Source organism: Melospiza georgiana, unplaced genomic scaffold (genome assembly GCF_028018845.1).
Source record: "Melospiza georgiana isolate bMelGeo1 unplaced genomic scaffold, bMelGeo1.pri scaffold_29, whole genome shotgun sequence".
In the NCBI taxonomy this organism is placed as follows: Eukaryota; Metazoa; Chordata; class Aves; order Passeriformes; family Passerellidae; genus Melospiza; species Melospiza georgiana.
The window spans coordinates 242,668-259,306 of record NW_026652215.1 but is presented as its reverse complement, the minus strand read 5'-3'; the positions used below and the strand labels follow the sequence as shown (position 1 = coordinate 259,306).

General features: G+C 51.6%; 1 protein-coding gene across 1 annotated transcript; it reads right to left on the bottom strand.

Moving 5' to 3' along the window:
* Window positions 1-1,680: 1,680 nt before the first annotated feature.
* Window positions 1,681-16,079, bottom strand: LOC131096327 (olfactory receptor 14J1-like; the record flags this gene model as incomplete). Its single annotated transcript, XM_058044667.1, has 2 exons — window positions 1,681-1,821; window positions 15,357-16,079. Coding segments are annotated over 2 exons (864 nt in total), but the record flags the coding sequence as incomplete, so codon positions are not given.
* Between the last annotated feature and the right edge of the window lie 560 nt (window positions 16,080-16,639).

Sequence of the window (16,639 nt, the reverse complement as noted above, 5' to 3'; positions counted from 1 at the left end):
GGAACTGGGAAAAACCGGGAGGGACTGGGGGGAACTGGGAAGGGATTGGGACAAACTGGGGGGGACAGGAGGGGAACTGGGATGAACTGGGAGGGACTGGGAGGGACTGGGAGGGAACTGGGTTATACTGGGAGTGACTGGGTTATACTGGGTGGGGACTGGGGCCGGGGGAGTCACTGGGATTCCTGAGCAGGGCGGGACTGGAACAAACTGGGACAAACTGGTACAAACTGGGGGGGACGGGGATAGACTGGGAGTTACTGGGATGGACTGGAGAGCACTGGGGGGGTTACTGGGAATTACTGGGATGAACTGGAGAGTTACTGGGAGTTACTGGGATGGACTGGGAGTTACTGGGATGAACTGGGAGTTACTGGGAGTTACTGGGGGGTTACTGGGATGAACTGGGATGAACTGGGATGAACTGGGGCCCCACGCACCTTCCCAGAGCAGCCGCTGGAACTGGAAATGGACGGGGAAACTGGGAGGGGGCGGGGCCAATGGAGGGGGCAGGGCCAAGAAAAGAAGGGGCGTGGTCATAGAAGGGGCGGAGGCAGAGCTGAGGAGGGGCCGGGGAGGGACTGGGACAAACTGGGGCATACTGGGATGGACTGGGAGGGACTGGGACATACTGGGAGGGGACTGGGGCAAACTCGGACATACTGCAAGTGATACTCGGATAAACTGGGAGGGACTGGGAGCGACTGGGAGTGATACTGGGATGGACTGGTCTGTACTGGGATGTACTGGGAGTGATCAAAGAATGGACTGGGAGGGCCTGGAAGGGCATGGGGGCTGTACTGGGACAGATTGGGATGAACTGGGACAGACTGGGATCGACTGGGAGATACTGGGAGGCACTGGGGCAAACTGGGATGTACTGGGAGCGATACTGGGATGGACTGAGATGAACTGGGAGAGACTGGGGGGCACTGGAGGGTTAAAGGGCCTGTTCCCGCCTCCGCCTCCGCCGCCTGCCATTGGCTGACTCTCCCGCCCGTCACTTGCTGAGACTAATCAGTGCCTGGGAACACGACACTGGGGCGGGGCCTGGATGCGGTGCCATTTTAGAAACTTTTAGCCTTCAACTCCCATCATGCACCGCGGCCCCATAGACGCCTAATGGAGCCTGGCCTACAGCTCCCGTCATGCACCGCGGCCCAATAGACCCTAATGGAGCCGGGCCTACAGCTCCCGTCATGCCCCGCGCTCCATAGAGCCCCCTTATACACAGGCCTCCAACTCCCATCATGCCCCGTCTCCATAGAGCTCATTATATCCGCGCCTCCAACTCCCATCATCCCTCACGCCCTATAGATCCCTATAATACCCGCGCCTACATCTCCCTCATCCCCCACGCCCCATTGAGCCCTATTATACCCGTGCCTACATCTCCATTATATCCGCGCCTCCAACTCCCATCACCCCCCGCGCCCCACAGATCGCCGTTAATTCCCTCCCACACCCCAAAAACCCCCAAAACAATGAAAAAACCCCAAATTTCTTTGACCACCAACACTCAGACACCTCTGAGCTCCCAAATCCTTTAATATTCGCAATTTCCCCCTGTTTAACCCCTCCCTCCCGTCGAGTTCAGCTCAGCGCGTTTGACTGAACTCCATCTCCTCCACCGGGGGTTTTCGGGGGGATTTAGGGGTTTTGGGGGGTTTTTGGGGTCCCTCAGAGCAGGGCCCAGCCCCCCTGGGTGGGCAGGACCCCGAATCTCCGTTTCAGGGCCAGGCGGTGCCGCGAGAATTTGTCATCGGGGGAGAAGCGGGCGGGGTGGGCCGAGTGTGTGGGGAGCCCGGCCGGGGACACTTTCTGAGGGGAAAATTACACAGAATCCTATAAAATCCCACAAAATCCCACAAATTATCCCAAATCCCCCCTCAGGACAAGCAAACTCCCCCAAAATCCCCCCAAAATCCTTAAAATTCCCCCCCCCCAAATTCCTCTCTTTAGGACACCCGAAATTTCCCGCCAAATTCCCCCCTCAAGACACCCCAAAATTCCTCCAAAATCCCAAAACTGCCACCTCAGGACACTCAAAATCCCACAAATTCCCCCCAAAATTCCCTAAATTCCCCCTCAGGATCCCCAAAATCCCCCAAATCCCGCCAAAAATCCTCCAAATTCCCCCAAAGTCGCCCAGATTCCCCCATCAGAGTCCCCCCCGAAATCCTCCCCTCAAATTCCCCCCAGAATCCCCAAATTTCCCCTCAGGACGCCCAAAACCTCCCAAAATGCCCCAAATTTCCCCCAAATTCCCCAATTTCCCCCCAAATTCCCCAATTTCCTCAAAATCTCCCAAATTTCCCCCTCATGATCCCCCAAATTGCCCCAAAATCCACAAATTCCCCCTCAGGACACCCAAAATGCCCCAAATTCCCCCCAAATCCTCCAAATTTTCCCCCAAATGCTCCAAATTTCCCCAATTATCCCCTCAGGACTCCCAAATTCCCCCAAAATTCTCCAAAATAACCCAAATTCCCCCTCAGGACAACAAAAATCTCCCAAATTCCCCCAAAATCCACAAATTCCTCCCTCAGGAAACCAAAAATCCCCCAAAATGCCCCAAATTCCCCCTCAGGATGCCCCAAATTTTCCAAATTGCCCCAAATCCCTCAAACTCCCCCAAAATTCTCTAAATTCCCTCAAATTCCCCCTCAAGACATCAAAAATCCTCCAAAATTCCCCAGATTCTCCCCCAAACTCCTCCAAAAATCCCTCAAATTCCCCCTCAGGACACCCCAAAATCCACAAATCTCCCAAATTTCCTCAAATTCCCCCCTCAGGACACAGAAAATCCCTCAAATTTCCACCAAATCCCCAAATTCCTCCAAAATCCCCCAAATTTCCCCTCAGGACACCCAAAATCCAAAAAAATGCACCAAAATTTCCACTCACGATGCCCAAAATCCTCCAAATTCCCCCAAAATCCCCCAAATTTCCCCAAATCCCCCAATTTCCCCCAAATCTCCCAAATTCCCCCCTCAGGACGTCCAAATTCCCCAAAAATGCCCAAAATTCCCCCTCCGGACACCTAAAATCCCTCAAATTTCACCCAAAATCTCCAAATTTTCCCAAATTCCCCCTTAGGAGAACAAAAATGCCACAATTTCCTGTCAAATTCCCCCAATTCCCCCTCAGGACACCCAAATTCCCCCAAATCCTCCAAAATGCCCCAAAATTCCCCCAAAATTCCCTCTCAGAATACTCAAATTCTCCCAAATCCCCTCAAATTCGCCTCTCAGGACACCCAAAATCCAAAAAAAATCTCCACAAGATCCCCCAAATTTTCTCAAAATCCCCCAAATTCCTCCCAAAATAACCCAAATTCCCCCATCAGGACAACAAAAATCCCCCAAATTCCTCTCAAATCCCCCAAAATTCCCTCTCAGAACCCCCAAATTCTCCCAAATCCCCCCCTCAGGACACCTAAAATCCCTCAAAGTCCCCAAATTCCCCCCAAACTCCCCCTCAGAACATCCAAAATCACCCAAATTCTCCCTCAGAACACCCAAACTCCCCAAAAATGTCCCAAATTTCCCACTCAGGATGCCCAAATTCCCCCCCAAATCCCCCAAATTCCCATAAACTCCACCAAATTTCCCTAAAATTCCCCCAATTTCCCCAAAATTTCCCAAATTCCCTCCTCAGGAAACCTGAATCCCATTAAAAAACCCCTTAGGACCCCCAAATTCCCTCAAATTCCCCCCTCAAGACATCCAAAATCCCGCTCAAATTCCCCCTGAGGAAACCCAAAAACCCCTCAAAATCCTCCAAAACCCTCCCAAATTCCCTCAAATTCCCCAAAATCCCCCGAATTATCCCTCAGGACACCCCAAATCCCCCCCAAAATCCTCCAAATTTCCTCCTCAGGACACCCAAATTCCCATGAATTCCCCCAAATTCCCCCAAAATTCCCCTCTCAGGAAACCCAAACTTCCCCAAAATGCCTCAAACTCCCCCAAATCCCCCCTCAGGACACCCCAAATGCCCCAAATTCCCCCAAATCCCCCAAATTTCCCCCTTGGGACACCCAAAATTGCCCAAATTCCCATTTTTGACCCCAAACTTCCCACCTGAGCACCCAAATTCCCATTTTTAGTCCCAAACTTTCCCTTCCTTGACACAAATTCTCCTTTTTCAGTCCCCAATTTCCCTTTTTGGCCCCAAATTCTCATTCTTTGGTCCAATTTTTCCCTTTTTTAGACTAAAATTCCCCTTTTTTAGATCCAGACTTCTCACCTGAGCACCCAAATTCCCCTTTTAGACCCAAATTCTCCTTTTTGAGCCCAAAATTTCCCTTTTTTCAGCCCAAATTTCCGTTTTGGAGCCCAATCTTCCCACCCGAGCATCCAAATTCTCCTTTTAGACCCGAATTCTCCTTTTTTGGTACAAATTTCCCTTTTTTGGACCCAAATTCTCCCATTTTCAGCCCATATTCTCCATTCTTGGCCCCAAATTCTCCATTTTTGATTCCAAATTTCCCTTTTTAGTCCCAAATTTCCCTTTTTTGGACCCAAATCCCCCCCCCCCCCTTTTTTTTTTTGTTACAAATTTCTCATTTTTGGACCCAAACCACTTGATTCCAGTTGGTGGGAGAACCCGGAGATTTTCAAAAAGGATGTGTGGGGAAGAGTAGTTTTCCTCACTGTGTGTATACTTGGAGGATTGCTCTTTTTACTGTGCTTATTTATCTGTTTCACTAAAACAGCATTTGCCGTGCAGACCAACCTAAAGAAACCAAGGAAAGTGACAAAGTTAAGTAACCGTGATTACCAAAGTGCACAAGAAATTTACAGTCAATTCAAGAAATTAAATAGGAGACCCACGAATCAAAAACTGTGAGTTGATGTGAGCTTAAAATTTAAGCTCAATCAAAGAGAAAGAGGGGGGACTGTTATGAACAAAAATTCTGTTGATTTTTTCTGTGAGAAAAAGGTTACCACTGTTGCTGCTGGGGTTCTGCCTGTGTTATGGTAGTTACGGGTCGCTGTTGTTAATGGTTGTTTTTGTATCAGTGAAAGCCCTGGCTGGGGCGAGGTAATGGCCCTGCTCTGAGACAGTGAAGGGTGGGGACCTCCCTAACAGCAAGGAGAAGAGACTTTGCGGGGGAGGGATGTGCAAACTACTCCAAGGACCAGCATGCTGTGTGGGACCCCTGCTCCGAATGCGCTGAGAAAACCCCAAAAGCAACGAGCCAGCTAAGAGTTGAGAGACTGGAGTGATGTCTGGATGAGAGGAGCGGAGTGCTGGGCCTGCAGAGATGCTGAAAACCTTCGTTGTTCCTCACCTTGTGTTCGAGAGCCCCCGGGCCGGGTCTGGGAGGAAGTGAGACTGAGACCAATCCAGCATCGGAGGGTGTTGATGCCCTAAAGGCTCCCACGAGGACCGGACCCCCAGCTCTGCCCCTGGTGGACAAAGCTGTGCATGTCGTCATCCTCCTCTGAGTCACCCTGGGAGACACGACAGGGACTGCAGCCCCGCTGAGCTGCCCAATCCTGAGCTGATCACTTTTAATAAAGGCATTAAAAGGAGAAGAAGTCTCCTGGCCCTGTTTATTTCAAGCAGCACAAAGTTCCTTGGCAAGAGTCACTCTGCTCCTGAGGGGACACTTCAGGCACACCAAGGAAACACAGCAACAACAAAACCAAACCAGATCCAGGCAATCAAACCAGAAATGAACCAAGAACAGTCCCTGTGTGTGTGTGAGACACAAGGACAGTGAGGGCAAGGATAAAAGGAATGTGGCCTAAAAGCTTAACAGAGCTCAAACTTAACAGGACTTATCTCATACCTTAATTTTAACGGATACAGTCAACTGCACAATTTAGCAAAAGAACAGCACTTAACAGTATTTAACCTAACTTAAAACCTATGTTAGAAATTTAACAGAGGAATAAAACTTAACAATATTCAACTTAGCTTATAAGTTATATTTAACATACGTAGCAAACGAACAATTCTTAGAAGCATTTGACTTAGCTTAGACCTCATGACTTAACCTCACTTACAGGCCTGACTGACTCAGCTATCCAAGGCACTCAAGCCCCTCACAGAGCAGCATTTCTGCCACATTTCCCCAGCACAGGCACTCCTGTGTGCACACAGACACAAAGAGTCAGTGCAAAGCACCTGTGAGGCTCCAATCAGAGGGAGTCGCTGGCCCAGGAGAGCTCCAAGGGCTCCTTTTGGAGCGCTGAGTGCAGGGCCCCAAGAGAGGGGCTTCAGTCCCAGCAATGGCTCATCCTGGCCGCACTTGGCACCAACAGCTTTCTTTGGCAGTGTGAGAACAGGGATGTTGTGCCACTGAGGGAACACAAACAGTTCCCAGGGCTGTTCCTAGAGAAACCAGGAGCTGGTTGGGCAGCAGCAGTGCCTGGAGCAGACAGTGTTTGTGATGAGCTGCAGAGGAGCTGAGCCCATGGGCTGCTGGCCAAGGCCGAGCCCAAAGGAGCATTTCTTAGCTGGCAGCATGGCCTGAGAAGGGGAGGGGGGAATGCAGCAGCAGAGGGTCATGAACCAAGGGACCATTGTGACACTGTGGGGCCCGGTGAGACCAAGGGACCACTGTGACCCTGTGGGGCCCTGTGAGACCACGGGACCATTGTGACACTGTGGGGCCCTGTGAGACCACGGGACCATTGTGACACTGTGGAACCTCATGGAATCATGGAGACCACTGTGACATTGCTGAGCCTCATGGAACCAAGGGGACTGTCCTGACACTGTTTGGCTCCATGAAATGTAGGAGTTCATTGTGACACTGAGAGGCACCATCAAACCAAGGGTCCATTGTGACACTGCCGGGAGTCCTCAAACTGTGGAGACCATTATGACACTTTGGGGTGTCATGGAACCAAGGGGCCATTGTGACACTGCAAGACGGGGCCATTGTGACACTGCAAGACTCCACGGAGCCAAGGGTCCAAACTGTGACATTGCAGGGCCTCATGGAACCGTGGAGAGATCATTAGGACACTTTACAGCCTCATGGAATGAAGGAGACCATTGTGACACCGAGGGGCACCATGGAATCATGGAGACCATTGTGACACTTTGAGGCCCCATGGAATAACCAAAGCATTGTGTCACTGTGAGGCCTCATGGAACCAGTGAGACCATTGTGACCCTGGAGGTCACCAGAGAACCAAGAGGACCATTGTGATACTGTGGGGCCTCGTGAAAACAAGAAGCCTTTGTGACACTGCAGGGCTGCCTGGTACCAAAAGTCCAGTGTGACATTGCAGGCCCTCATGTCATCAATGGTCCATTGTGACACTGTGGAGCCAAAGGAGACCATTGTGACACTGCAAATCCCCAGGGTCCTATGGTCCATTGTGACATTGCAGGCCTCGTGGAACAGAGGAGTCACGTGACATTGTGGGACCTGGGGAACCATGGAGACCATTGTGACACTGCAAGGCCTCATGGAATCAGTGGGACCATTGTGACATTGCAAGGCCTCATGGAATCAGTGGGACCATTCTGAGACTTCAGGGCCTTGTGGAGCCGAGGGGACATTGTGACACTGCTGGACCCCATGGAAACAAGACAGCAGTATGTCACTGACATTTTTTCATAAAACTCCTTTCTTTGGGATTTTTCCTCTTCTGGGAAGCTGAGGCCCGAGAACAAAAATGTAAACAATTGTTATCTGCTGCTGTGGAATGTAGCAGGTGCACCTATGATTGGCCTATGGTCCATGTTTACAATTAAGGGCCAATCAGGACCAAGCTCTCTCGGACAGATTCACAGAGAGCCCTCTTGTTTATTGCTATTCCTATTCTTTTCTTAGCTTAGCAGCTTCTGAACTTTTCTCTCTATTCCTTTTAGTATAGTCATAATGTATTATATATCATGAATTAATAAATCCAGCCTTCTGATCATGAAGCCAAGATTCTCATCTATCTCTTCACCCCTGAGGAACCCTTGCAAAGCTATGTAACACCATTGTGGCACTGTGGGGCCTCACGGATCCATTGTGACCCTATGGGGCCCCATAAAACCAAGGGAAGATGGAACAGGTCTTGCTGGTTTGGCCTCCCAGGGGCCGTCTGACTGGTCCAGCTGACCTTGGAACATTAAGACTCTCTTGTCATCTGCTTCTGAAACACTGGTACTCTGTGCTTTCCTTCCCAATGGAAAAGAACTGTTCTTTTCCGCCAGGCACCCATGGCCAGAATTGGGATTTCACCTCCAAATTTCCCTATATCCAGATATTGTTCCAACAGGAATATTGCCAGGACAAGACTGGCTGCCAGTGGTTTCATGAGGGTCACTTCCCATCTGTCCCCAAAATACTGGGGAAGGCTCCATGCTTTCCTTCCTGTGGAAACAACTGTCCTGCTTCTCCAGGTGCCCATGGCCAAGACCAGCCTTCCACCTCCAAAATTCCTTCAATTCAAAGACTGCTCCCAGACAAAATCTGCCCTTATTGACAAGTCTGCCAGGCCTTGGCCTTGTGAGGCTCTCAGCTGCCTTCCAAACACTGGAGCCCTGTGTTTTCCTTCCTGTGGAATAGAACTGTCCTTCTCCTCCAGGCACCCAAGGACAGAATTGGGATTTCACCTCCAACATTCCCTGTTGTGAGAGACTGGAGGAGATTGTTGGCTCAAAACATTTTTGCACAAAGGAGGAAGGGGCAGGTCCAGCCCAGCCCTGCCCTGGAACTCCAATGCTGCTGTGCCCTGGAACCCCAATCCCCCCAGAGCCTCTATCCCAGCCCAACAGTGTCTGCCAGTCCCTGGCACAGCACAGGCAATGCTCCACAGCCACCTCTGCAGCCCCAGCCCAGCTCCTGAGGGACCAAATGAGCCCAAGTCCCACCTGGGGGAAGGGCCCAGGGAAACCAAGGGGTATTGAAGGCTGACCACAAGGCAAGCACACATCTTGGGCCTACCTCCTCTTGGAATTTCCATCTGAACTCTCCTGGAATCCAGGACTTGGTAGCAGTGTGGGTGCTTCTGTATATGTTTTTTGTTTGTCTCTTTCTGTGTATATTTTTTATATTTATGTTCTCTTGCAAATCTTGAGTAACTTAAAACTGCACAGGCTTAGAGTCTGTGAAGGTGAATGGTCCAAATTAAAGCTTTGATAAGTGGGGTTTTTTTTTCCATTGAATGTCATATTAAACCATTTGCCAAGTTTCCATAATTTTCTAATATAACTAGTAAAAGCTGTCTTGTTCTTGTTCTTTTGAGCTCCTGATGATCTCTTGTCAGAATTTCTGCACTGCGTCCAACTCAGAGGAAACAAACAATTGCAAATCCTTTTAAATCTCTCATTGAGAAAGTTTTTTACTGGATGGGAGTCAGGGCTTGTGTGTCCTGCTTGGCACAGCTCGGTCAGGGCTTTCCCAGCCACATTCCACACTCCATTTCCCAGCTGGAGCCGCTGCTGCCTCTGAGTTGTGCTGCCCCAGCCCCAGGGACGCTCTCCTTGTCTGCCCATTCCCCCACGGTCTCTGGGCAGGGATGGCCTCAGTGGGGGCAGCTGACATCCTCAGCAACTTGGAGGCTGCTGCTGAATTTTCCTGCTCCAGAGGCTTGTTCAGCCTTCAGCTCTTGAGTGCAGGAATTCAGTGTCCCAGGGCTCATTAACATTCAGAACAGCTGAACAAGCCAAGACTCTGGGAATCATTTGATTTCAGTTTCCAAATCTTGTGTGGTTAAAAAGAGAGATTTCAGAAGTGCGTTCAACTGAATATGTTCTATTTAAAAATACTGTGAGAATACCTTTTTTTAGGACCTGTTTATTTTTTTTTCCCTGTTAATAGCAATCTCCACTTGACATTGAAACCAAGTACCTCCTCATGCAGTTTGAAGATATAAAAATCAACACCATTCATGGCTGACAATCAATCAGACTCTGTCCCTACACCCACCCCACCATTTCCCCCATCCAAGCCCTGGCACTCAGAGCAGCCTTGTGCCAATCTGAGCTCCATCCAGCCCAGGCTGCACCTGCAGCTTTCAGCTCCTTGGCTCCAACTCCCACCTGCTTTCCTTGGAGAAGGAGTTGCCTGAGACACAGAGGGATGTTCATTTCTTGTCAGCCAACAAAGCCAAGTGAAGGCACAGCTCCATCAAATGCAAAAGTCATTCTTCTCCCTGGCTCTGCCCTGCCCCTGATCCCCACAGCCTGTCTGTTTTCCTTCATCCCTCCTTTGCCAGGCTTTTTCTGGGACAAGGGAGCTCTGATGTGGCTATTGAGGGAGGTCCAAGTTCCACCACTGGAGTGGGAATCACAACTCATCATGTTTGTGTCCTTTTGGGGGCAGGAACTAGTGAGACTCAGAGGCACAGAAAGTTTCTCTTCATGGCCAACAGACCATAGTGGAACAGGACACAATTTAATATCAATCACACTCTTCCCTGAGCTATGTACAACACCCCAGCAGTATCTGATGAGTCCACCATCCACAAGTGATTTCTGTACCAGAATTATTTAGACAAACATAGTTCTATGATTGATGTAAACACAATTAAGTTTTTCTATCAGGATGCTCACCTGGAGTGGGTGCAGAGCAGCTCGAACAATTCCTGATTTGCAAAGCTGTCAGTGGTGGATGGAGATGGGAGGTCAGGCTGCTCTTGTTGTTGAGGAAATGCTGAAAGCAGCCTGACTCATTTCATCTCCTCCTGTCCTGGCTGATGTCTCCTCTTTCCCCTTCCACCCATTGGCTCTTGTCTCCCACCAGGCCTCCCTGTGAAGAGCCTGGCTCTGTGTTCTCCATCCTCTCCTTGCTGGCACTGCCAGGCTGGGATGAGGAGCCCCTCAGCCTTCCCTGCTCTGGGCAGGACCAGCGCAGCTCCCTCAGCCTCTGCCCACAGCCCAAGGGCTCCAGCCCCACCTTGGAGGCCCTTCCCAGACCCTGCTCCAGCTGCCAGACATCTTTCCTGCCCTGGGCAACCCAAACCAGGCAACAGTGACCTGGATAATCCCCGTCCTTGATGTCCTGGTCACACAGCCCTGGCCCCTTGTCCCCTGTCAGGCTCTGGGGTGGATCCTGTGGAACATCCTTTGGTGGAGGCTGTGGCTCCAGGTGGGCCGGGGGGATCCCGGGGGACAGGGACCCTGCTGGGCATGAACAGCGTTGGACTTGTTGGGAGAAACTGTGAGGGGGAGCTGGGGCAGAGTGACCAACCCAGTGACCTGACACAGCCGTGCTGGGATGTCACACAGCCCCTCTGGGATGTCACACAGCCCCTCTGGGATGTCACAGCCCATTCTCCAATGTCACACAGCTGGTCTCTGATATTACAGCCAAATCTGTGATGTCATAATCTGCTCTGTGATGTCAGACTGCTGCCCTGTGCTGTCACAGCTTGCTCTGTGATGTCATAAATGCAATCTATGTAGCTGTATCTGTAGCTATGTATCTGATGCTGTAGCTTCTCCATGACCTCCTATCCTCCACTCTCTGATGTCAGAGCCCACTCTGTCACCTCATGTTACCAGATGATAAATTGTCTCCACCAGGTGAGCTGACACCCGGACCTTGTTCTCCAAAACCCCAGGCCTGTGGAAACCACACAAAGCCCATTGTGTGAGAAGGGGAACAGCAAGTTCACCAGCCTCAGTGTCCTGCCAGCCAGGCCCACTGGAACATTGGGGTCCATGACCACCAGGGACCACCAGAGAGACCCCCAGGACAGAAGAACACATGGGTTAAAGGGGGGAAAAATGTGTTACTGATTTTGAGAAAACCATTATCATATTTATGTTTAGTCTGGGAAAATCAATGAATATGTGTGCAATATACAGAATAGAAACAGAAACTTTACTGCGCTCAGCCTGCATGGCTTTGGGAGGAGCTCTCCCCCATGCATGCAGCTGAGTAAAGAATGCTGCTTTTTAATGCTACATTGGGGTTAAGGAGTTTTCTGTTTTACGGAATTTTTGGTGACACTCTCACTGCCAAGGAAAGCTCTGTCCGCTGCTGTTCACAAACAGAGAAGGGCTGGTGGCAGATGTGGGGCTCAGAGGCTGCCTGGGGCACAGTGACCATGAAATAATCAAGTGTTCAATGTTCTGTGAAATAAGGAAGGGCAGCAACAAAACTTCTACACTGGAATTAGGAAGGGCAGACTTGGCCTATTTAGGATGCTGATTTGGGGAGTACCAAATCAGGTACTGATTTTTTGAAGGGAAACAGCCCTTAAATTAAAAGGAGTCCAGGAAGGATGGACACATTTCAAGGAAGTAATCTTAAGAGGGAAGGAGCAGCCTGTCCCAGTGTGGCAAAAGATGAGCTAGTGAGGAAACTGACTGGCCTGGCTGCCCATGGAGCTTTTGTGCAAACTCAGGGGAAAAAAGAGGGTGCATAAATTTTGGGCAGAAGGCCAAGAAATCTAGGAAGTGTTTAAGGATGTTGTTAGGTTATGCAGAAAGAAAAGTACAGAGGTGAAAGATCAATTAGAGATTAACCTGGCAACTTCTGCAAAAAATAAATGGAAAATATTTCTATTAAAAAATTATAGCAAAAGGAGGGATAAGGAGAACCTTTCCTCTTTATTGGATGCAGTGGGGAATATAGTAACTAGAGATAAAGAAAAGGCTGATACTTACCATATTGTTTGTCTCATTTTTCAGTATTAGGACAGGTTTACCTCAAGACAAGAGTTCTCCTGAGCTGGTAGATGAGCACAGGGAGCAGAACAGCCCTCCCTGTTATCCAGGAGGAAGCAGCCGGGGACCTGCTGAGCCACTCAGATGCTCATAGGTGTCGATGGGAGGAGATGGGATCCATCCCAGGGGGATGAGGGAGCTGTGGATGAGCTCCCCAAGCTGCTCTCCATCATTTACCATCAGTGCTGGCTCAGCAGGGAGGTGTGACAGGAGGTGCCAGTGTGAGCCCATCCCCAAGAAGGGCTGGAAGGAGGAGCTCCAGGCCTGTCAGCCTGACCTGGGTGCCCGGCAAGGTTATGGAACAGATCACCCTGAGTGCCATCACAGGGCGCCCACAGGATGGCCAAGGAATCAGATACAGCCTGTGTGGATATCAATATCTGCATTGATGGTGTGGATGAGAGGACTGAGTCCCGCATCAGCAAATTTGCAGATGACACCAAGCTGGGTGTGAGTGTGGATCTGGTGGAAGGTAGGAGGGCTCTGCACAGGGCCCTGGACAAGCTGGATCCAGGGACCAAATCAAACAAGGTGAGGTTGAACAAGACCAAGTGCCAGGTCCTGCACTTTGGCCACAACAACCCCTGCAGCACTACAGGCTGGGGACAGAGCGGCTGGAGAGCAGCCAGGCAGAAAGGGACCTGCAGGGACTGACGGACAGCAGGCTGGGCATGAGCCAGCAGTGTGCCCAGGTGGCTAAGAAGGCCAATGGCTCCTGGCCTGGGTCAGGAATGGTGTGGCCAGCAGGAGCAGGGCAGGGATTCTTCCCCTTGGCTTAGCACTGCTTGGGCAGCACCCTGAGTGCTGTGTCAAGTTCTGGGCCCACAATTTATGAAGGCCATGGAGGGACTGGAGCATGTCCAGAGAAGGGCAACAAGGCGGGTGAGGGGTCTGGAACACAAGTCCTGTGAGGAGAGGCTGAGGGAGCAGTTGGGGTTGTTTATCCTGCAGAAGAGGAGGCTCAGGGGAGACAAGGCAGTGTCAGGGCACAGGTTGGGCTTGATGATCTCCAAAGACTTTTCTAACCTTGCTGATTCTGGGATTCTCTGAAGCCCCCCTTGGAGCAGTTGCAGGATGAGCCCTGGGCCTCCTCTTCAGCAGCTCCAGCAGCCCAGGTCCCTCAGCTTCTCCTGCCAGCCCCAAAGCCCATCCTGTCAGTCCAGTGGAGCCTCTGCAGCTCCTCCTCAGTGCCCAGAACAGGGAGCCCCAGAGGCAGACACAGCAGCCCAGATGTGCCCCCCTGGCCTGGGGTGCCTCTGGCAAGGGAGCAGCAGGAGGCACTGCAGGAGCCTGCAGACAATTCCTGCAGCACTTGTAGGATGATCCTGCTGCCCGAGGGACATTCCCATGGTGGCAAGTCAGGAACTGCAATTGGGAGTGGGGCCAGAGAGGAAAGGACAAACAGGGATTGGCTGTTTGCAGGGGAGGGAACAGGGATGAGCAAGAGGAAGAAATTTCTACAAGCAAAGAGTACAGAAAGCAAAGGTGAAGTAAGGGAAATGCTCAGGGCACTTTTGGGGTGGATGCCAGCCAGCCCTGGCTCTGAGCAACAGTGTCTGCAGTGGGACAGGAAATTCCCAGCTGATGGGAACAAACTTTCTGGCTGACTGCAGAGGCCAGGACAAAGCTGAGTGGTTTCCCTGGTGTCCCCCAGGCCTTGCTGGCCCCAGGGGCTGATGGCATTTGTGCTCCCTCAGGTTCATGTCCCCACACCAACAGCATGGGGGTGCTCCCCCTGCTGTGTGCAATGCAAACAGGGGCTGCTGAGCCAGTGCTGCCGTGTCTGTGCCTGCAAGGATGGGGCACCTGTGTGAGCTGGGGGAGAGGCCAGGGCTGCAGAGGAGGGATGTTGTTGGCAGCTCTATGAGGACGCTCTGGGACGCTGCCCTGGGCTGTCCAGCGCACTGGGGATGGATCAGCCCCTGCTCTGTTACTCCTTCCCATCTCCCCCAGGGCCCTTGCAGAGCCCCAGCCATGCTGTTTGTCCCCAGCCTGCCCATGGCCAGCCTGGGGCTGCTCACGGGGGTTTTCTGTGCTCAGCATTGGCCTGTCCATGTTTTTGTGAGAGCCTGGGCAAGGAGCCTGGTGCTCCCAGGGCCTGGGCTCAGGCGTCAGCGCTGCCCCAGCAGTGCCCATGGCCTCTGCCTGCTGCAGCCCCGGCACTGCCACCCCCAGGGCTGTGCCCGGCCCCGAGAGCACTCAGGCCCTGCAGCAACACCAGGGCCACCAGGGCAGCGGGGCAGGGCCACGGCAGCAGCACTGGCAACACCAAGTGCTGCTGCTGCTGCTGGGCACAGCTGCTGGGCCAGCCCTGATCTGCCCCAGCTCTGCACACAGACATTGCTGCTGCAGCTCCAGAGAAGGTTACAAAAGGGCATCTCTGCGGAAAACTTTGCTGGGATGTCCTTTAGTTCGTTTAAAGGAAGCAAGGGCATAGCCCCTCTTTGACACAGTGTGTGACCATAGGGATGGTAGAGAGAAACAAAATGGGAAGTGGCATAAAAAGTGACCTTTCTTTGTGGACAAGATTAAAAAAAGTAAATAAAAGAAAAAACCCACAACCAAATGAACAAAAAGTATAAAAAATTACTTTTATTACAAATGATTGGCAGAAATAGGCCAGCTCTTTAATATTTCCAAAACCATCCAGTCAGCAGTCTCCTCACAGCAGCCTTGAGCTCCTGGTTCCTCAGGCTGTAGATGAGGGGGTTCAGGACTGGTGGCACCACTGAGTACAGAACTGACATGGCCAGATCCAGGGATGGGGAGGACATGGAGGGGGGCTTCAGGTAGGCAAAAAACCCAGTGCTGAAAAACAGGGAGAGCACAGCCAGGTGAGGGAGGCAGGTGGAAAAGGCTTTGTGCCGTCCCTGCTCAGAGGGGATCTTCAGTACAGCCCTGAAGATCTGCACATAGGTAGCAACAATGAACACAAAACAACCAAATAGTAAAGAAATGGAAAACACAATGAGTCCAAGTTCCCGGAGGAAGGATTTGGAGCAGGAGAGCTTCAGGATCTGTGGGATTTCACAGAGGAACTGGCCCAGGGCATTGCCATGGCACAGGGGTAGGGAAAATGTATTGGCTGTGTGCATGAGAGCATTGAGAAAGGCACTGGCCCAGGCAGCTGCTGCCATGTGGGCACAAGCTCTGCTGCCCAGGAGGGTCCCGTAGTGCAGGGGTTTGCAGATGGACACGTAGCGGTCATAGCACATGATGGTCAGGAGGGAAAGCTCTGATCCAATGAAGAACATAAAGAAAAAGAGCTGAGCAGCACATCCAGTGTAGGAGATTGTGCTGGTGTCCCAGAGGGAATTGTGCATGGCTTTGGGGACAGTGGTGCAGATGGAGCCCAGGTCGCTGAGGGCCAGGTTGAGCAGGAATAAGAACATGGGCGTGTGCAGGTGGTGGCTGCAGGCTATGGCGCTGATGATGAGGCCATTGCCCAGGAGGGCAGCCAGGGAGATGCCCAGCAAGAGGCAGAAGTGCAGGACCTGCAGCTGCCGCGTGTCTGCCAATGCCAGCAGGAGGAAGTGCCTGATGGAGCTGCTGTTGGACATTTTCTGTGTCTTGGCATGGGGATCTGTAAGAAAAGTATTCATGGAATAGTTGTGTTTGGAGAGGACTTTAAATATCCCAGCACAGCCTGGGGGCACTTTCCCCCCACTGCCTGCTCAGGGCTCTGCTGCCTGGAGCTGTCCCTGCCAGCAGCTGCTTCCCTGTGCCCAAGGCTGGGCCCTGCCAGTGCTGCCAAAGCCCAGCCCAGCCCTGGGGGCTCAGCTCTGCCCTGCAGACCCCTCCCTGCCCAGGGGCAGTTCTGGATCTGCAGGCTCTGATGGCAACATCTGTGCAACCCTGAGGAGGCTGGAGAAGTGATATTGACACTGCCTGTGAGGGGTCCTGTGCTGATTTCTGTCACTGCTTGATTTATTCAGAGCTGAGATCAAATTATTTATTTTTTCTAAACATGAACTGAGAGATGAATATCTACATGCAATTT